We start from the raw sequence: 21,838 nt of genomic DNA on the forward strand, positions 1-21,838 counted from the left end.
CATTCATACAAAGAAAAGAGCAATTTTTTCTATTAAATTAATTTCAATTTAATGTTCCAGCTTTAGTTTTAAAATCATATCATCTAGCTAGATGTAGGCAAATCCTTCTGATTAAAAAAAATACCGGACAGTCTGCAAGAAACATCGCTTTAATGGAATCCACGAATCAAACATCAACAACAATCGGGGAGACATTTCTGGATTATGTTGAGAAAGCATACTGATTGATAGAGGAAGTAGTTGGAATCTACTAAACAATTCTTTGACTACGTGGACGGATTCATTTTCCACCAAGTTCTAATCCACGTTCACAAATTTTTAATAGTTTTTCTAAGTCTTTCTATAATGTAGTATTAGCGAAGAAAATCACGAAACAATACCCCCACAACTTGCATGTGCAGGAAGAACTTCAATCGCATTAAATTAGGACATACTATATTTCGAATCGAAGAAAATAATTTTTATCTATAGTCACGCAACACATGATTTGTAGATCAATGTTACGAATAAGTGGAAAAATAAATACTAACCAGATATTACTATGGCTTGATGAACATACAACCCCATGAAACTGACGTAGGATAAAAAAAAAAGTTTAGTTCTAAAAAAAAATTTAATCTTGGCACTGTAACAAACAATTGCAGTGAGAGAAAATCGTGGGAACATTTTGTTCCAGATTATCTGAAGAGCTAAAGCTTGAGCTATTTAAAATTCAAATTCTTAGAAAGTAAACAAGAATTATTCCATAGAATGAGACATCCTAGAAATAAATCGTTCATTAACCTAACATTGTTACTTCCGTTCAAAACGTTCAGAATTGATATTTCGAACCACTAAGCTTACTTTCCAACTTACTTGATTTGAGTTTTAAAAATGATATGTTAGGAAAAAGATGAGTAAATTTTTACTTACTTGGAAAATATTAGATCTTGGGTTTCTCTGGACAGTTTGCTGTTGTACGGGAGGCGGAAGTGGCGGTGGTGCAGGTGTTGGCTGCTGAGGCTCTTTCTCCTTGCCCTCGGCAGTTTTTTTCTCATCGCCACCGCTTCCTTTCTTCTTCTCCTTCTTCTCACGCTCCTTTTTCTCCTTGTTCTCCTTCTTCTGGTTCTTTTTATTTTCTTTTTCTTTCTTATTCTCCTTCTTAGGTTTTGCAGGTTTAGCTTCCACAGCCAGTTGATTTACACCACCACTACTGCTACTTCCTTGACAGCATGTACTCTCTTGCAATAAGAAGCAGAACACGTACAACAAGAACAGTATGCTCACACCATACAGGTAGGTGAAGAAACCCTAGTAACAATAATAAAAACAAAAAAAAACAAGGTTTAAATACTCATTTTTACTGATATAATTTTTTTTTTTTTTTTTACCCTACGCCTTCACGGTCAATGGCTACTACGGATATAAATTGATTTAATACTATTTACTGATATAATAAAGATGTACACAAAAGTTCGCCATTCAGTTTAACCACCACGATTTTATTTTACTTTCTCAGAGATATGGCATCAACTACACAGATTTTTAAATGAATGAGCTCTCATCCCTCCTTCAACTGTTAGAGCTACTGATTTACACTCTAATAATATATGTGCAAAGTCAAGAGGTTAATTAAATATGAAACGCCAATTTTTTTTTTTTTTCTTACTTTATTTGTATATTTACAATTGCAACAAATGTTGCATCAAGTAAATTTGATCTTACTGGTTCAGTTCACTTGTAATGTCATGGTTAGAGCAATCACCCACTGGTGAAACTCTTTCACAATGATTTCTAGGCCACTTCCGCTTCAATCTACGAGGAGGATTGTCGGGAAGGTGAGGAGAGGAGAGTTGTTGGACAAGAGGATTAGGATGGAGAGAGCTAGGAGGCTGTGAAATTTGCGGTAGCGAGACTTTATTAAGTCAGTGACAAAAACCAATTATTTTTCTGCTTTTAATTAGATCCACTTTGAGAGAGCTCCTCTTTAAATAGAGAGGGCAGAGAGGCTGCTTTGTTTGATTCTTTACGCCCGAATGTATGTTGCAGACCCTACATAATTATGTACTTTAACATTACAACAGGTGACAGATTAGTATACTTTTTTAATCAGCCTCGGAGGTGAGTAAGTTGCGTTTTGTTGAGTTACTCTGCCATTTGATATTTTACTCTTATTTGCTTTTTTGAAATTTTCTTTTTCCACAAAAATACAGTGGGCTTAATAAGACTCCTTTTAGATCATATGCATAATGGCTTGTTATAAGGCCCTACCCTTTAGACATTAAAGATAAGTTAGAATCAACAATAAATAAAACTTCCTTACCTCATAATAAGCAAGTGGAAGACTATGCGTCACTACCTCCGAAACTACGTATGCTATGCAGATTACAACCAGCAGTTTCGCATATATGAAACTCATTATAATAAACAGGGACGTTCTGTAACAGAAATAAAAAACAAAACCACATTAATAATATGCACAAAAAGTTTTACTATTCTTAGGAAGAGTTTGTAAAAAGAAAGGATTAAAGTCGGGATTAAGATTTAGAAAGGAAAGAATTTAGAACATTTGACTGTTAGATAGAATTAAAAGCTTATTCAATATGATCAACTGAAATATATTTTGTTGAACATTTTTCAAATACTATCACATAATTGTATCAATTTTTGAACAGTTATGCTGTACAATAATAATATTAAAAAAAGCATACAAAATTACTAGGAGACAAAATCATTATAGTTTGCACGTATAGGCATAATGAGGTGGATGCTGATAGGAGATATATAATAATTACAAGACATGGCCTCTAGGGTAACATGAAATACCAACGGTACTTGTGCACCATTTGATTATAAGAATAATTATTGATGTGATTATATATGGTGCTTTTATAATAGTTCGTAGTGTGGATAGCTAGCGCTATATTAGAGGAACGTGACTAGATGTTCTTGTCAATCCTAAATTACAAGAGAATATTACAGGTTTAATATTCAACTTGGTTGCGTTTTTGTCAAATTGTCGAATATTGTGTTTTTTTAAAAGAGGAAATAATGCGATTGTGCATATTTTCGTTCAAATGATCACACCAAGTAAAATCACTTTTTTCCCCTCGGGGGACCTCAAAATTTATGAAAAACAAAATTTGTAAATAGGCATGCTCACAATACTTTGGCTTACGAGAGAGTAAGTAAGAGAAGATAAAAAGTCGAACTATTTGCGACAATACTTGTTAAAGTAAGGAATCTAATTTTTAATGAAAATATCATTTTTGACAGAAAAAACTTCAACAAGTTGCAAGTGAAAAAGTTAAGCTATCAAAACGTAATAAATTTGCAACGCTAAAAAACAGCTTTCACTGATAGTTTTACAGCTTACTTCCTCCTAAGCTAAGTGATTAAGAAATCGAAATAAAAGTTTTACCTTATACACAGCTTTTAATGAAATTACTTCTTTTCACACGAATAACTAACTGACAAATGTACTCCCATTAGAACCCAATTCTTTTGAACATAACGCAAATTTAGGGGGATACATTAACATGTCGAAGCATGTTGAAACATGTACTTACTCAAACTGCATGCAACAACTTGTTCTCTCAATCTTTTTGAAATTTTCATAACTAACATTTAATAAACTGAAAAATTTACTTTTGCAAAAATGAACAATTAGAAGACAACAATGAACCTAAAAAGCATTTCTGGAATTTTTATACTAAATAAATTATACCAATCATTAAAACTAGATGAAAATTCAGAAAATTAGCTATTTCGGCTAGGCCATTAGCTCCAAATTCAGAATTTCAGCAAAAAGAAATTTTCTTTAATAAGTAGGACTTCACTAAAATAGCATTTAAGAGCGAAACCTAACACAACCCCATCTCCCAGAGAAGTATTTCTGTCTCTTAAAAGAGAATACTTTAATACTTCAGTTAAATTAAATTAAATTATTTATTTATAAATGGTTAAACGCATTAAATTGGAAAAAAAAATTATTTCTGTTTTTTTTTAAATAATTAATTTCCTTAAAGTAAAATATTATTTATAAAAGTGAATTACGCATTAAAATATTATTAAAGGGTCATCTACATAACAACAGTTATTTAAAAGATTTATAAAAATAAACGATGCATTAAAAATGTGAGAAGTTCTTTTGATCTTCCACATGGTAAGATAACACCCACATAATTTGAAAGGAAAATAAAACATATGAGATAAGCTGTATTTAAAACATGATGGTAAAGCGAAATTGCAAACAAATTTTTCTTGAATGCAATTCGAATCACTGAAGAAGATTTAGGAGATGATTTCATTCGTTCACTGCGTTGCCTTATTTGGAACATATGTAATCGCTTTTCTTAAGATTCAATACTTACTTTTTAAAGACTTGGTTAAGAAATATCGGCGTACTGGCTTAATATTAAAAGAAAATTGAAGCGGAAGTATATGTTTACATTACACATGCATATGGTTTCTTTTTAAACCAAGTAGGTCATGAATCTATTCGTGACTACCGCAATTAAAACCAACTAGAGGTTAGCCATTTCCATGTTTTAAACGATTTCCATGTTCCAATCAGTACCAGGTACTTCAGGAACCCGATTTAAATTTTAATTTTATTCACACAAAATTCGATTTTATAGATTAGCATTCGAGTCACACTAATCTCAAATTAAGATAAATATTTAATTACATGTAAATTAATTATTTTATTTAGTCATAACAAGAAAACATTTACAGAACAAACCGTACATGTACAAAAATGACTTTTTTATCTCGCTCTCATCGCTTCCATAAAATCGCTCTAAAACGAATGTTACCAGAAAAATTATATAAATAGAAAATACAAGATTTGTGATACATAACTATCTGTGAAATATGTATATGAAGTTTAAAGATAATTGTAGAAACATTTTTCAAGAAAAGTTAACAAGTTTTGGGGAGGAATTAAGTTATTATTTTCTTCCTTTTACCTAATAAATCCCTGAATAATCCGCTAGCTATTAGTTCTAAATAAAACCGCTAGATAATGTTAACAGTTCAATATAGATCATGAGAATACTTGAAGTTTAATAAAATAATCACTCCCTCTCGTTCTTCTTGGCATAAAATTACCACAGATATTAGCAGAATCAGAAATCAAACCAAATTTAAACTAAAACAAAATTAATTTCATCTTGCCTACACCACACGACTACCGATTTTAAAAGTGTCTGTGGTCTTCGATATTCCAGCAAATGCTGGAATAAATAAATATTTTTGTGAATAAAATACTTTGAATAAAGATACTTTCAATTCTCCAACGGTAGAATAGTCCTGGTAGCTAGAATAATGGAGTGATGAGAAGTGGATTTGGGCCAAATCCTGAAATGGAAGCAATGGCACCGAACTGCCAATTTAAGAGGCTTAACAAAAATCTTTCGTTTCTTACAGCACTTCAGACTGCCTCAAAAATTAATCAGCTGAACTTCAAACCTTCTTCTTCACACATTTACGCATAAGCTTGCACTAGTTCTTATTTATACTGAGTCTCATCTTTTGCTAGGTAAAAACTTTTTCCACGGATGGCAGCGGTGGTACTGGATTTTTTGTTTTTTGTCATGAATGGAAAGCTTCACGGGTACCAAATCTTTAAGGAAAAAAATTTAATGACTTCAGTAAAAATGTGAAGAGCTGCAAGAGTCTAATGGTATTTGCGGGAATCCAACCAACAGCAGGCAGATAGATGGTCAAATCGTTGTACGCTTTATTTTGAACTTAAATAAAAAAATAAAGACTAATTAGATTTTTTTTTTTAGGAAAGCGATCTTTTTTTTTACCACTTGATTTGCTGAATTCCTGTTCCAATTATTAGAAAGATCGCAGTATTATGGATGAATAAGCAAAGGAAAAATGATTAGGTTATTATGAAAGGTGAAAGGCTTTTATAAGTAACATCGTGAACTACAAACGTGAGTGAGGTTTTGGTTAGATCTACCCTTTGGTATTATTATAGTTCAGAAAGGTGACACGAAAGTAGATCTAATGTTGCCCGGTACCAAGATCTAAACTTAAAGAATGTTTAGAAATGAAATGTAACTGGAAATAAATTACGCTTTAATTTTTCTCCTTGAAAAGGGGGATGTGGAGTCTATCACTTCAGTTTTTTTATCCTTATAAATTAGGTAAGGATGAACATTTTTACTTTGGGAAAACCTTGAAAAGTGTGGCAAGTGAAAATGGTGTGGTTCTCACATTTTTATTTTTGAGGAAGACAATATTCTTAAAAAAAACTTATCAGAATCATTGGATCTTAAAGCAAGTATTACCGAAAAAAATTGAATTTCGAAAATTTTATTCAACGGTCGCAATACTTCTTCTCTAAAAAAGAGTATACATTGCGAGGAAGTTTTCTTTTTATAAAAACGGAACAACTCCCCTCGAGCAATTCTAGTTTAGCCTTTATCACGATCAGAAGCTAAATGGTCCTTTCGTTCAATAAGAAGTGTATCAGTATCATCTTAAAGGGTTATTTATATATATTCATATTCGAGATCTACAAAATATTCGAGAATCGAGAACACAACCATCCGATATAAATAATTAATGGTGTTATCCATACGAAAAAAAAAAAAAATTGAACTAAATAATAGGTTTTCAAAAAAAAAAAAATCAATAACGTAGGAGCTCGCTTGAGAAATGACAACAAAATTATTGGTTACCAATGTTTTGTCTGTATGACAAGCTACAAAAAACTAACGGAAGTTAAAGCAGAGCAGAAGAGAGTAACCAACCCACACTCACTATTTTAGCATATTCCTCTGTTTTCTCTATTATCTGATGTGGCCTTGCTCCAGTGCCGCCTCCAGGAACATTTCAGATGTCAAGCTGAACGCCGCTACTTCCGTTCTACATCTATTTTTAGGACTGAACCTGAGATCTATCTTCCATTAACTAATAACAAAACCAAAATAAAAATAATGTAATCACCCAAGGGCGTAGTAGCAGGCAGTGAAGGGAACCACGAGATTATATCCTTTTCTGATTTATTTTATTATTTTTTTTTTTAAAGAATCGTCTTATTATTTTATAAAGGTCTGATTTCTCGGACACATTATGTTTTCAACCGGCCGTGATTTTAATGTTAGCTCATATTTAGAGTTAATGTGCGAAATATTGTCAGAAAAAATACCATCACGATAATAAGGTATTGGAAAATCGGTGAATTTCCTGTTTACTATTCATCAACTCCATCGCTTTACCGAACAGATTATACTGTTTCTTCCCAACGATGTCTTAAAACTCGTACTAATTGTACGTATGTAGTTCTATAACTATTTATTAAAATATTTTACCTGAAAAATTCCATTAAGGTTCCATGAATATGGTCTCATCACATGGCACGAGAGCACAACAGATCTAAATGAAGGTCGCTGTGCAGATTTCCGAGATTAAAAAAACGTTTAGGAAAATGTTACCTGTATTCTCGGATCTTAATAAAACCGATGAAATCAAAACAACACCAAGATGAACGATTTAGTAAACATTCAAGTTACAAAATTGAATGAAAATCAATTAAAGAACTTATTAAAGTGATGTAATTTGAAAATTGTTTAGTTCGCCCATAAATAGCTATGACTACATTTTTTTACATCATCAACAGAGCATCATTTTTTTTCTACATATTACTGAATCTTTATTCCCGTGATCTTTAAATTAGACAATAATCTGAATTTATCTTACTTAAAGGGAAATTCCCTTGCTTCGTTAAAAGATGCCAATTAAAGAATTAAAAGTCAAATTCTTAAGCAGAAGATAATGAGTCTAGTAATCTTACCAAACGATCTTGTTGAATAAAATTGTTTAAGTTAAACAGCTCTCCCATAATATCCTTTATCCATAATTATCCCGGAAGCCCAGGATTGAAACGGCAAAAAGGGAAACGCCCTAAATTCTCCAGCAACCTTGAAGCTGATCGATCTTCTACTCAACAAACAGAAAAAAAATTAAAGTCTGGTATAAGCCCTCTTATGCAGGGAAAGCTGTGTTGGATCTACAACTCTTAGCAAGGAATCCACCCATCAGGAATATGAAATCCACTTCCAAACTACAAAAACAGCACTACAAAAGCATCGACAACCAAACGATGTTAATGACACGAATGAAGATGTACGCGCCTAGGTTTTCAGTGAAATTTTAACAGAAACTCTAACGTTAGCAATACTTGAAGGTATTTCAATAACAGAAATAGATGGAAGTCTGATTTTCTGTCAAATTTCACAAAAACGGTCCCAGGAAACGTAGCGGCCGGCTGCAGGTTGGGCGCATCGCTGGGCTAACTGTTGTCAGAACAGTGTCCCCCTCATTAAGCCCACACTATCCTAAACTATTTATTTATTTTTTTAATTTAAGCTACGTCGACATCTGAGGTCATTCGCGCCCGGAGATTTTTTTTTAGTGCACTACAAGCTTACGGACAATGTTCTCACGTTACAGACAACACTGTTCATCAACGAAGTTAGCAAAAAGGAAAAGAATATCTAGGGGCGAGCAGCGGGATTCGAACCAGGAATCTCCGAGAAGGAATCCGACAAACGCTAAATATCCCTTCCCGGAAAAATTGATATATATTTTTTTTTAATACTAACAACCATGAATTAATTTACTTATTGTCCATATATTTTGGTTAAAACTTACTTTGGTAATGTTAGTTGTGCTGTAAAAAGTTGATTTCCGTTGAAATACAAAAATTCGCCAACAAAACGTTTGATTTTTTTTTCAGAAATTATGAGAAAGAATTAATAAATGATGACGGAATCACTTTCAAGATTTGACCACTACTAGTTTCCAAGAAAGGGAAAAGAGGGCTCTATTGCTAACCTTAGTTGTCTTCAAGACTAATTCCAGTAAAAACTTCAAGTTTCCAGAACAGGTAAAAAAAAAACTCGTGAAAGTTCTGCAAAAGAAAATTACTTAAGAGAAAATAAGAATAAAATTTATAAGAAATCAAGAGAAAAATAAGTGAATCTATGATAAAAATGTGGAAGATGTGTAACGCACAATTTTAATAAAGATTGAATTTTAAGCAAAAATTGTAATTAAAAAATAAATAAATAAACGAAGCAGCAATAACTTAACTTTACCCAATTATTTCTTCTTTTTTCATAATAGTTCCTCTCAAACGAAACTTAGAAGGCACTAAGTTTGAGAAAATAAATCAAAAAGAATACCAGAAAAAAGCTAACAGAAAACAGACACAAACGTAACAAACTAATGCAATGCAACAAAGTAACCTTTCTATAGAAAGGTTTATTTGAAAGAAATTCATATGGAACACAATGGTTGGTTGCAGCAAGCTCTATGTCGAGGCGTGCTGAGAAATACTAAGCACAGCTAACCTGCTTCATATTATCACCATGGAAACAACTTAACTCAAACAAACATAATATTCTCTACAGGGTGTTATTACCTTTATCTATATTTGTGTAAAATGGGTTTAATAAAATAAATGTTGGAGAATCAATTGAAATTTAAACTTGCATTAAGAGGAAGCACTATAATCGTGTCAAACTGGCTGTACTGGAGTGCCCCAAATCGAAAACCACTACAACGAATTTTCTTCAAACTTAGCACAAACAAACAAATGTGTTGTATGCAATTAAACAGGACATCAGGATATATTAGAAGCCTTTTCCTTCGCGTACTCTAAGCAAAACTTACAGAAAGGTCCTGGATTAAATATCTCCATCCTTTAAAGGTATTTTTCGCATCTACGTGCTCTGTAAGATCACCAGGTAAATCTGGTTCCAATTTAAATTCAGATTTTCCTCAGTTTTAGTTTTGAACAGATTGGAGATACGATTTTTTATAACAATTTCTGGTACGTGCAATCTAATTTCTAATAAGACTTTTTATAATGATTTCAGAAATAACCTTCCAATCCCTAAAGAGACATTCAAACGGTCCTTACACAATGCCAAAAACAGGTTTTTGATTCACAAATGAAGTACTTGTGTATGTCTACAAGTTTTATTTGAAATGTTCATTCCAGGAAAATCCTATTAAGGGCTCTTCTGGAAGGATTTGGGGGATTTTTCTCTTTCTTAAGAGGCCATTAATAAGCCTTATCAGTTGCCCTATATTAATTGGCATATTAAATGGAGACAATATTTATATTTAGAAGATTTAACTTACACAGGTTCCATTTCAGTTATATTTAGCCCTGCAAAATTACAATTTACTACATGATACTTAATATAAACAAACAAATGTGTCCTAGATTTTTTTTAAATAAAAAAGATCTATGTATATGAAAGGTGCTAAACATGAAGCGTTTCCGTTGACTTGATATACTGCGAAGAAACAGACGCTTTATAAGCTTTAGACACATTGATAAACACTTTCTGGGGCCATGTGCGCGAGTCGGCAACAGCTGAGTCGGCAGTTCAGATTCCAAATAAACTCCTAGAAAGGCAAGCAAATCAAATGAGTTTATTGAATTTGGAATGATTACTTTTTTTTTCTTTTTTTTATCATCGAAAAAAGACTTAGAGAACAGCAATCAAGCAGATTCTAAGTTTTAAGCATTTGAGGTGCCCTGCGCTCAGCAAAAGAAGTGGTAGGTACTTAGTCAAATCGATTTATTTCATTAAATTTCGATTTTGAAGAAAAATCGCTAGACCGGATGTGGCAATTTCTTACACGTTTTCACACACACACTTTCCAACGCCATACAAGTTCATCCCACTATCCTCTGAGCCTAGACACATACACACCTTACAGCAATCCAACCCGTGTCAATCAGGACTTGGCCGAATGCTCATGAGGACTTAATCTGACCTTATACCTTCTTTTAGGACACAATAGATAAGAAAAACACCTATCTGATTTCACTGCAATCTCTCGTCCGTCAGTGATATGAGGCATCTAGTCACAAAACGAATTGTGTGAAACCTGGGCCTAAAAGGTTTTTTTTTAAACTAGAACTGCAAAGCCTATTTTTATGTCCTTAACAGTAAAACTGGAACCCCCGTGTAGACTTAGTCAGGAAGAGAACACAGCTTCCCTGTTTGCTGGCGTTGCAATCGCTAGATTGTTTCGAGATCTTTTGCATGCTGAAACCAGAGATCACATCGCGAAATCGACTGGTGGGTAAAACTCTGGTATTCATGTACCTTCTCCATATTCAGAGAAGTAGTACAATAAATGTCTTTGGCTTAACCGGAGTAGAGGGCCTCATAACTTACTTTTCCGGTGCAAGAAAAAAAAAAACACAGACAACCAAAAATGGCCTAGCAAATATTTCCTCTTCCGCTCATACATAAAAGAAAGTAAAACGCTTCAATTTCTAAACAAAAATTAAAAGCGAAATAACTAGGAACACATTGCAAGGTTGAATAAACTTTGGAAGGGTGCCAACATTAAAATTTCAAAAACGCAGAGTTTACTGGCTTACTTTCTACCCCTCCTCTTCATAGGCTCACACAAACCCCTCTTAGCAAATTTGTGTTTGAGCGAGGGTGTATGTGAATTTGTATGGTAAACACAGTTCACACATTTTGAAATGGAGGATGTTCAAAAAGATCATTCTCCTTAATCACTGACGATAGACGGTAAATATTTGCCACATACATTAGTAGATTGTACGATTGGCACGGTTTTAGAAATACTTGTGTACAATACTGTTTGCAACATTCCAGTTATAATTATAATCAAACACCCACAGACTCAACGCAATTATTCGAAATTCAAATTCAAATATTGTCTACAAGAAGGTTGGATTTCATAATGAGTGTAAGACTTAACAGTAGCCGTTAAGCGTAACTAGTAAGAAAGGAAAGTTTTACCTTCTTCTAGATTTCCTAGAAAATAATACAATAAGGCTCTTGGTTGCGACGTCTTAGAGAATAGAATGCGGCCCTTGTTCAAATAATCATACAGCGCATCGCAGATTCAGACAATAAAGTGGTGTTATTTAATCCGGAACCTCTCTGTCAGGAACAAAAAAGAAGAAACGCTTCCCATATTCTGTTTGACTGCGTAGCTATCGCGAGGTTGCCGGTTGAGACATGTGATACCCACTAGATCTGATGAATACTTTAGCAAAGGGTTCTCTTTGAGAGGAGAATCGTTTAGTCTTTTTGGACACCCGGACACGCAGAAAAGAAATGAAACGAGGTAAGATGGAAGGAAGATTATCTACTATATTTTGTAGTCCTGAAACAGTTGGTTCCAAACTAATTTGGAAAAATTAAAAACTGGAGAATTATGGATCAACAATAAGAAGCACTGGCACAGCGACGAAAGGTAGAAAGGGATCAAGCAGATATCCTGCGTAGGATGTAATGAAAAGTTTCGGAAGGTCAGTCAGCTGTCATGACAAGCTAACCATTAACAACAAACTGAATGAGCGGGTGTTTCGCTGCCTAGGTCAGTAGCCCTATTTTAACTAAAACTAGGTATTCCGGAAATTTTATACTCCATGAAATTTTTGGGGTTGGGGGTTAAAGGTCACCTTACTGGTTCGAGGAGGAACCTTACGATCTGGATTGGAGAACGAAAATAAAAGTCACATTAGGGTCAGAATCTGCGCCCTTAGGACACCACTTTAATAATAATTTACACCCTCCGCCACCTTTAAATACAATTTTTTTTAAATTAAATTTTTACGGAGCCCATAATTCTTAATTTCTACTTTTTTGTGCAACTACTATCGAACAGTACATAGTTCTTTGCGCATGCGTAATTAAAATTAACACAACCCTGGGAACCCTGGCATTTGTGAGAAAAAAGAAAACACACAATTATTATAATTTAATGCATAAAAGAAATTTAAATAAAATAAAGAATATTTTGAGATAAAATAAATGAAACCAATTTTTAAAAAAAATTATAAATATGAGTTGCACTTCAAAAAAAGACTAATCCCCCACCACTTACAAAGTGAAACCAAGCAATTTCCTCCATTGTAACTACCGCGCACAATTTTCATTCCCTCTTTTAAAATTTCAGCCATTGTTAAAAAACAAAAATTTTTATTTAATTATAATAATACATTCATATAAATATTGTAATTTGCTATTCAATTAATTATCAGCACAATGCAAATCATGCAAATGATACAAATTGTTAATCAACTAATGAGATTTAATGATAAATGAATCATGAAAAAGCAACTAACAATAGCGATGATTTGTAGTAAGTACAACAATGTAAGAGCAAAATAAATAAAGCAATTATTTAAGACAACAATAAATTTCTATAAACTATTATAAAAAAGTAAGTGGATTGAAAGGAAAGCAGTTAAGCAGTGGTAGAAAGGATAAAGGATAAGAAGGTGAGAGAGATAAAGTGAATGAGGGGTAGAAGAGTAAATGAAGCATGTTCAAACGTGTCTATCCAAAATAAATTGTTGTTCTTTCGTATTATGCAATGTTTTGGTACTGTTTTTTTTTTAAAATGCATTTTTTGTTTATGTTTGCTATGTCTTTTACTTATCATTTTAAAAGCTACCCATGAATAATGATATGCGAAATACTATGCGCATGCTATGTGCAATGATGAACTTTTTATTTTGTCTTTAAAATAACATCATTATCAAAAACCAAACAATTTTTTTTTTTTTGAGTGTTATTATTTTGTGTATGGTTGATGATGACTGATGATGAAAGAAATTTTTATTAAATTATTTTTATATTATTTGGTGAGATGCGATATTTTTGTGTAACTGGACTCAACTAGAGGGAAGTATCAACTACCTCTTGGGCTGTTGTTGCTGACAGTGTGTGCTGGGATTAGCGGAGGATCTTCCACTTTTCTTTGCTTCCATCTCTTTATTTGTAAAATTGTTCCGCTCTGGACTAATGTCTGCAGCATGCTGCTGTTGCTGTTGTCGAACTCCACCGACCGGTAAGGTGGCCATGTTGTCGATCAACAATTCCTGAGGGGTTTGCTGTACACCACCACCGCCCCCTCCCCCGCCTACGCCACCGCCGCCGCCTCCTTCCACAGTGGCCACCTTCACTTCACCCATCTCAACTGTCCAATATCTAACAACCACACATTTTACACTCTCTTCTTCAACTTCTTCTTTTACAACAAGTTTATCCTTTTTATTATTATAGTTGCTAGCGCTGCTTTTTGGCTGTTGTACTCTCCTACCGTCAGCCGGCTGCTGGCTGATGACTGTAGAACTTGGTCCCGGGTGGAACTCCTCCAGACGGCTGGACCATGTCACGTGGTGTGCAGCTCGCCTCCCCATTGGCTGGCTGGCTAGGCTGCTCCACCCGGGTCCCCCTAAGTCCCTGGTATTGAACCCTCTTGCAGCCCCCACCAAAAGTGTACGGCGCGCACTATAAACTCTCTCCCCTACAATACACAACCCGTGATGCTCTTCTCCCTACTACTAGGCACCGGGGTATCTGTTCCACTCCCGCTTTGCCAGTTACTACCACACCCAGGCCCAGCTACCTAGTTATAACAGTTCTTCCACTAAACAACTTCCTTATCATCCCTACTCCTTTTCCGCCCTCTGACTACCACAACCCTATCCAAAGGGTATACCAACATACAACATCCATTCTAAATATTATAATCGTACATAATTAATGAATCAAAATACTACAGCTAGATAAATGAACAAAAAAGAGAAAAACAGTTTGGGAGAAAGAAATTCTAATTCGCACATCTGAAACAGAGTTTTGGCAAAATGTAGATATGTTTTGCAAAGAGAAGATAAAGAAATTAGCCGATATATTCTTCTGACGCGTCTCTCGTTATCAGGAAATTTACATACCAGAAGATTAAATCCTTGAACGGGGACTAAAGCACTATATCAATGTAATGTAACTGCTTATCGAACATCAACAAGAATTACAAATAACCAATTTTCCAAATGTGAAGAAAAATTAAGTGACTGAGTCCACTTCCTTTTTGTTTATTTTCTATTGTACATAGAATCTATTTCTTACTAACTTAGTATATGCATTCTAATGCGCAAATGCATATACTAAGTTAGCTAATTATAATAAGTTTCTCCCAAGTTTCATGCACCAAATGAGACTGATGCTGTAAATTTCATTTAATCGTAAAAGATCAAAGGTTAAAAGATGATCACATTAAACAAGATCGATGACCTTAAGATATAAATGTCATGTCATTAGTAACAAGTGCGGGCAGAAAGATCTTGTGTGTCAACAAGTGGCCAAGCAACAACTCCACTCAAATATATACTTATCTATGTATCTTCTATCAAACAATCAAACTAAGTGCACGACGTGTTTGTGGAGAATTTGTAACTGAGGAAAGAGCATGAACGAAGAGAGGGTAAACATTGTTTGATATTGGGCAAGATGGGTATGTTGGTGAAACATAAAATAATTTTCCTAATTACCTTCCGGTATTGCGATCATGTCACTCTCTTTCTTGCATGTCTTTGTGTATGTTTGAGTATATTTTTTGAATTCTAATCAGATCTTAAAAGGAAACGATCTGGGCATGTATCCTGGACCATGTATTGGAAAAGTATGCCACATGCCATGGCTAGTAGAGGAGGTTTGGTTTGTGTGAAGGATTTGGATTTCGCTGGCCGTAAAAGAACTTCCATAGCAAAAACACAAGTTTAAAGTTGTTTATCTTTCGGAAAAGTCTTCAAGAATAGATTGGATCTTCTCCCCCTAAGTCTGGAGGTTGCCTCTGCTGGATGCTCAACACAGTCTCCTCCACAATACGTAACTTAGATAGTAGCCAAGAAAACGAAGAAAGAAATCCGGAAATAGATCGGCTTGCGAAAATAGATAGTAACCTAATTTCCAAAATCTGACCCACTATTTCCTGTAACGATCAATTAAAGAGAAATGGAAGGGGAAGAGAAAAAGAGAAAAAAAACAAATAATAAAATATAGGGCCCTTCAATAATACCACAAAGGGATATTTCAACAATACAAACACTTGAACAATGGCGGCAACATAAATGAATACAAAAATTGAACCTTAACAATTTCCATAATAATTTATCAAATCTATTTATATACTAAATCCAGCACACACAACCTACCAACCCCAAGAGGAAATACTATGATTTTTCACTGAGATATACCCAAGGTAAGGGTGATCAGCGCGTAAGTTACAATGAAATGGTACATTATAAATAAGCCATAAAAACACACTCTCTCTCTTAGATGGGCACTTAATTGATTTTGCCGGAAAACTGTTTATTAAAAGTAGTAGAACTACTTATGAGCAGTAAGTGTACTTAGTTCAGTGAAAGTAGTAGGAGCGGTTTTCAAACAATTCCTTAAAATTCAATCCAGTTAAGTGTGGCACATCCGACAGACTGAATTTGTTCAAAAGCTTATGATCAGAACCGATAATAAATCCTAATAAATCAAATTTGACGATTTTGCGACAGATCAACAAGACAGGCATAGAAGCCAATATTTTTGGATTAAGTAGACAGTTATGAAGAAAAGAAGTTACGTTTTCTCTCAAAAGTTCCGATAAGTTACACTATAGTTTGGTTTTTCACATCAGTACAATATTTATGAGCACGGAATGTGTCAAACACAAATTACGAATCTGAAGAATGTCATTCCGCCCAACGAAAATGCGACTGAAGTAATCAAAATAAAATTTCATATCATTTTCAAATAAAGTTCGTTATACTACATAGAAACATTTACTTACATATTTACTGGGTATCTAAATTTGCAAATCTTTCCCGTTTCATCATACTTATGTTGTTCTACTAGATCTGATGACGAAGATGTAGATGTCATCATTCCAAGGGAAACTCCTTCAAATTTGATTATCTTCATGACATTGTTTTCAAAGAAAAGGATTCAGTTTCAATTTCCAGGGATTCCCAGACGAGAAATGATTATTTAGTCACGTTAAAAAAAAACACTTTCCCGGAGTTTGACAATCCATAAGTTAACTATTAAATTAATTATGTGTTTTCATCAACAGTATATCCAACACTTTTAATATATTCAACAAAATAACACAACACTTTTTGCAGAATATAGAATAAAAAATAATATTTTATTATTTTAAGGGGGAAAAAAATATTTAAAAGTACACAAATCATGTGTGTTTTGTACAGTGCCATGGTAACGCGTGATATTTTCCATTATTATAATAAGAATAATAAGTTGTATTTCAGTAAAAGAGAGAACACTTTCCGATGAGGGAAAACCCTTAAATGAGGGCTACAAGTGCCAATGGCTATAATGTGGACGCGCCACGTATGTTGTTGAAGTCATAATTTTAACAACAAAAAATCAATTAAAAACGTTAAAGAGAAATTTAAGAGGGGGTCTCCCTGTTAGCTGCCAATGGTGCGATAACGTAGGGCTAGATTGTTCGTTCTTTAATTCTGTGAGTTTGTTTACCTAGATTCGCCAGGTGACCTACCATGATTCGTATTGACGCCCGAAATGTTAGAAAAATGCAGTAGTGAGCTTAAGACGAGTAACTAATTAGGAACAGCCCGTGATCAGTAGGGATTTCAAACCTACCATTCCTGAAAGTGAGTGGCTAAGTGCTATCTTTCGACGGCTACACTCTTAAAATTCAGCCTTTTTTTAAACCTTCACGGATTTGGTTTATAGCCACTTCTTTACTATACTAAACCAAGTCAAAAGAAAATTGAACTATTATCGAGAAAATAGAAAAGAAATTACTTCCAACTGATCAAATTTAACATAAATTTTGCAGTCACTTTCTCTGGAAACATGTATCTCTACGATTTTCCGTTTTTGGATTAAGGTGAGTTCACACCCACTAAAAAAACATTTTTTCATACTTAGAGTATGTATTTATTGTGAAAACTCAAAATTAAAAGTCTGCACAATAGCTACTTCTAGAAACTACAACAGTACAGAAATCGATGATTAATTTTTTACAATTAGATATGGCGGCAATTTATAGTTTTTTATCTTCTTTATTTTGTTTTAAATAGAAGGCGAAAGGGCAATATATTTTCCAAGAAGGGATGAGATATTGTAAATAGGAAGTATCATCAACATCAATCTGGTCGAACTGACATTAACCAGGTTACGATTGATGTCCAGCTATAAATAAACTGGTTAGCCCAAAACTAGCCAACTCAACCACATAAGGCAAGGAATGATTTATCACATACAAGATATTCATACGATTTTTTTTTTTTTTGTACTTCTTTTAATTTTAATAGAGAGCAACGATTTAAATTATCAATATTTATTTTTCTGTTTAGTTTTTCTGTTGATCTTTCCGAGAAAAAAAAATGTATTTGTTATAGAATTTTTATAATGTGGAGTGATTCCTTAATATAGTGATTTCCTTTTAGAAAAATATGTTCGCACAGGATAAAAATAAGAGCTATTAGAGCTAAGTTGAAAGTTTTTAAATTTGATAATGATCAACATACACATCAAAACGTCATTCATTGTTAAAGGTTAAAAGGAGACAAAATAATACTGTAGAATTTTGAGACAACATCAGAAAGATACCAATCAAAATATGCCCAAAAATATTCTGGTTGTGGGAAACCAACAAAGTCTACATATTTTAGAAACTCTTGGACGTCCATTAAAAGAAAAACTGAACTTAGAGGAGCTTACAATTAGTTCGAGAGCAACAATAACTAGATTGCATTTCATGTTCTTGAACACTCACTTGGCATTTTTCGGTCTGTCGTGATGATCGTCGTTGTCCGGAATCTGCGATAACAGGTGGTGGGATGGTGAAGTATGAGAACCATAGCCGTCAGAGTTCAGCTGGAAATTACATAAGAACTAATTAGATTAACAAAATTCCAATTTTAATTAAACAAATTTTAAACTTCTTAGAAATATTTGTAAAATTTTTTAGAACAGTTTCCTCTCTTATTTCCCTCCCATATGTACAAGTCTAAAATAAGAATCTGCTGTGAACCATTCACACAACTTTCTCTTACCACAATATTCTTGAGTTTGTTGACTTAGAGGAACCTCAAAATGCTCAAAACGAATTTTCCAAGAGACATTGTACAAGTAAAAAAGTGTTCATTTAAGAATGAATTTTAGTGTATTTTTTAAAACATTTCAGAAAATTGGAAAAAAACGTTCTGTAACTTGATGCTTTCTGATACTTGCTTTTGTCAGGTATTGTTTGTAGTTTTCTACAAACAATTTTATTAAGACATTTAACCCTGTACTTTATAATATAAAACAAGCCGATCCATATAGATTAAACTGAAATGGTACCATAATCTAATATTACAATATTAGAAGGAAGAATTCCCATAGTATCCTCCCCAAGAATCCCTTTATGGAAAATGTGAGTGAGGAAAACGTTTTTTAAAAAATCGTTTTGATCCATTTTCGGGAAAATATGAAAAGTGAAATATCTGTTCTAGATGAGATATTTTCATCGAATGGTTGGAGTGCGGAAAAATAAATGTATTTTTGAAATTCATCGATCATCGAAAAGTACGCCATCTGAAGTACCACTCTACTTCATTTTGTTTTTAAATCGCACCACCTGAGGAATTTAGCCTACTGTCCTGTGAGAGCCTATGTTGTTGATAATGCATCCAAACTTAGTCTTTACCCACTTCTTTCAGCGGCATCGTGTGTGTTTTCCGTCAGTTTGGCTTTAATAATTTTGTACTAGGTCTTGAAAGAGGGGCAAGAGTCGGCGGGCTGATCCTTCTCAGCGGCCTCTTAGAACATCACTGAATGTCAAAATAATGGTAATATTTCATGAGATTCACCCGCAACTGTAAGAAGATTTTAAGATAGTTAACTAACAGAAAGAAGAGTTATCGTTCTACATAAAGATAATTGAATAGATAATATTTAGATATTATCACGAAACGTAATTAGGTTAGAGTGCCTTCGAATGTTTTTGTTTTGGGCTCACTAATCAAACTAAAAATAAGATAGAATTTTCCTTCCTCTTATCTGTTTAGTTTAAGTAAATGAGACTTTATTGATTTTAGAATGATACTTTCTCTTACGTTAATTCCCTTACTTACAATTTTCTTTAAGATAAATATAATTTACTCCAAAATTTTACAATGAGAAAGTTATAAGATATATTATCCTCTCAAAAGGCCTCCAAAAGCGGCCTAAATTTATGTCCAAATTTCATGTTGCTGGCTGAAAGTTTCAGATCATTGGACAGATAGATCTTTATCTCGCAGTCAGGATTTTACTTTTTACAAAACTCGTAGATAACTACAAACTAATACCATTCGCAAATTGATCTGTAAACGGAAGTTTTGCTTCAACACTTTAGTTAGTAAAAAAATAAAAAAGAACACAGGTTTTATAGTTAATAAATGTTTATTGTTAACTAACTGTCAGTTTATTGTAGAATATTTAGAGGCACGCAACATCCCTTGCTATCATCAATATTATGGAAATTCCTGTCATGCAAATATGGATATTACCATATTTTTAACATAATCGTTTGAATTGATTACCTCAATATGATATATATATTTTTTAACGTCACAATTTTCTCCACATTCTGCGCCGTTATCAAATCCCGGAAGTATTGTATGTTAAATTTTAAAGCTACATTTTACGTATCTAAGAATTGACTGAGATAGGATATAGTCTCATGGAGAGAATAAGCTGGGATGATGTTACATCATCTTAGAACTCAGAGGAGACAATACTTTTAAGGCTGTATTGAGTACAGGACTCCGCTCATATTGTCCTATTAAATAATAACAATAATAATTTACAGACTGACTTCCATACCTTGACAATAGTTGGCACTCCTGTTCCATCACCTGGATGTATTTCCAACACCTCTGTGTCCACGGTTTCCAAAAACGGATGATCTGGACCGGACTGTGTTAATAATCTTTCCTTCATCTCGTGTAAGTATGGACACCTTTGCATTCTACACTCTGAAAAGAAAAGTTTTATTTTTTAAAACTGGAAATCTGACTTCAATTCTTTTTTTAGTAAATGAGGAGGTAATAAAAATACAATACATTAACAAATATGTTCAACTTTTTTGTGAGTAATGGTAAAGGGTCTTTTACATGTATTATGTTTGTAAATACATAGAACAGGTATAATTAGCTATCTCTATCCACCTATGAAACTTAAATCTTCTATCTATAAAACCTTATAACTCGGCTCCATTGTTGCCTAGATGCTTTCCTATAACCCTTCTAATTTAGATCTGAGATAAACATATAATGTACCATGATTACCGGTCATGCATATGCACACAAACTTTATATTAAAGAAAAAACAAATTATTAGAAAATGGAGTTCACGCTCCCTTCATGAATTTTCTCATTATTAACATCAAGTTACCGCTTAATCGTTTATCTAGTTACTCCGTATATTCGCCCTGGACCATTAAATCATCTTCTAATAATGATTAATTATAATAAAGATAATTTTTAATCATCGCCTTTTTACGGTGAAGGATATGATCTTAATCATCTTTGACTTATAAAAACTATGATGGATTTTTCCCTGTAATTCTTAAGGCAAACTTATTCATTTTTTCTTTTTTTTTTTTTTTAGGAACCTTAGGGAGCAGCTTAAATTTCCGATTTTTTTTTTTTATTTATTTATATACGGGAATTGGGGACAAAACAGATTTATATCATATACTATTTAGTTCCCGAAATATGTATTACGTTTATTTTTATTTTTTGAGAGAGAAAGTGAATTTAAAATAGCTTTAGAGGACTAAATGCGATTTCTATCTCCACGCAATACACCCTGGACAACTGCTCCTTGGAGCAGAACAACAGAAACGTTAGGAGAACTTATACCATACCGGGATTCATCAGACGATGGCAGAGGGAAAAAAAGAGAACAGCATATGATACTAGGAAATGTGATTTCCCTAACGGTTGTTTTCCTGTCTTTCTAGAACTTTCGTA

The 21,838-nt window shown here is 33.5% G+C and overlaps 1 protein-coding gene and 1 long non-coding RNA gene across 13 annotated transcripts in view; one reads left to right on the forward strand and one right to left on the reverse strand.

Moving 5' to 3' along the window:
* The window catches only part of OtopLa (proton channel otopetrin-like a), a 91,069-nt gene that overhangs the window by 21,481 nt on the left and 47,750 nt on the right, over positions 1-21,838 (reverse strand). For 2 of the 12 annotated variants that reach the window (XM_074140684.1, XM_074140685.1), the window contains exons 2-5: positions 20,688-20,839; positions 18,613-18,713; positions 2,303-2,417; positions 913-1,290 (exon numbers count right to left, since the gene is read on the reverse strand). In XM_074140684.1, coding sequence (XP_073996785.1) covers positions 913-1,290; positions 2,303-2,417; positions 18,613-18,713; positions 20,688-20,839 — 746 coding nt within the window. Of the gene's footprint in view, positions 1-912; positions 1,291-2,302; positions 2,418-3,400; positions 3,452-6,759; positions 6,885-7,792; positions 7,817-13,712; positions 14,390-16,638; positions 17,006-18,612; positions 18,714-19,531; positions 19,697-20,687; positions 20,840-21,838 lie in introns of those variants that run through there. The other 10 variants (XR_012462135.1, XM_074140682.1, XM_074140690.1 and 7 more) reach the window with 9 other exon arrangements.
* Positions 17,077-20,937, forward strand: LOC141460587 (uncharacterized). Its single transcript, XR_012462197.1, has 3 exons — positions 17,077-17,721; positions 17,915-18,074; positions 20,674-20,937. It is a non-coding gene; the product is annotated as an uncharacterized lncRNA (long non-coding RNA).

This window comes from Rhodnius prolixus, unplaced genomic scaffold (assembly GCF_049639745.1).
Source record: "Rhodnius prolixus isolate KJV_2025 unplaced genomic scaffold, Rpr scaffold_6, whole genome shotgun sequence".
Classification (NCBI taxonomy): domain Eukaryota; kingdom Metazoa; phylum Arthropoda; class Insecta; order Hemiptera; family Reduviidae; genus Rhodnius; species Rhodnius prolixus.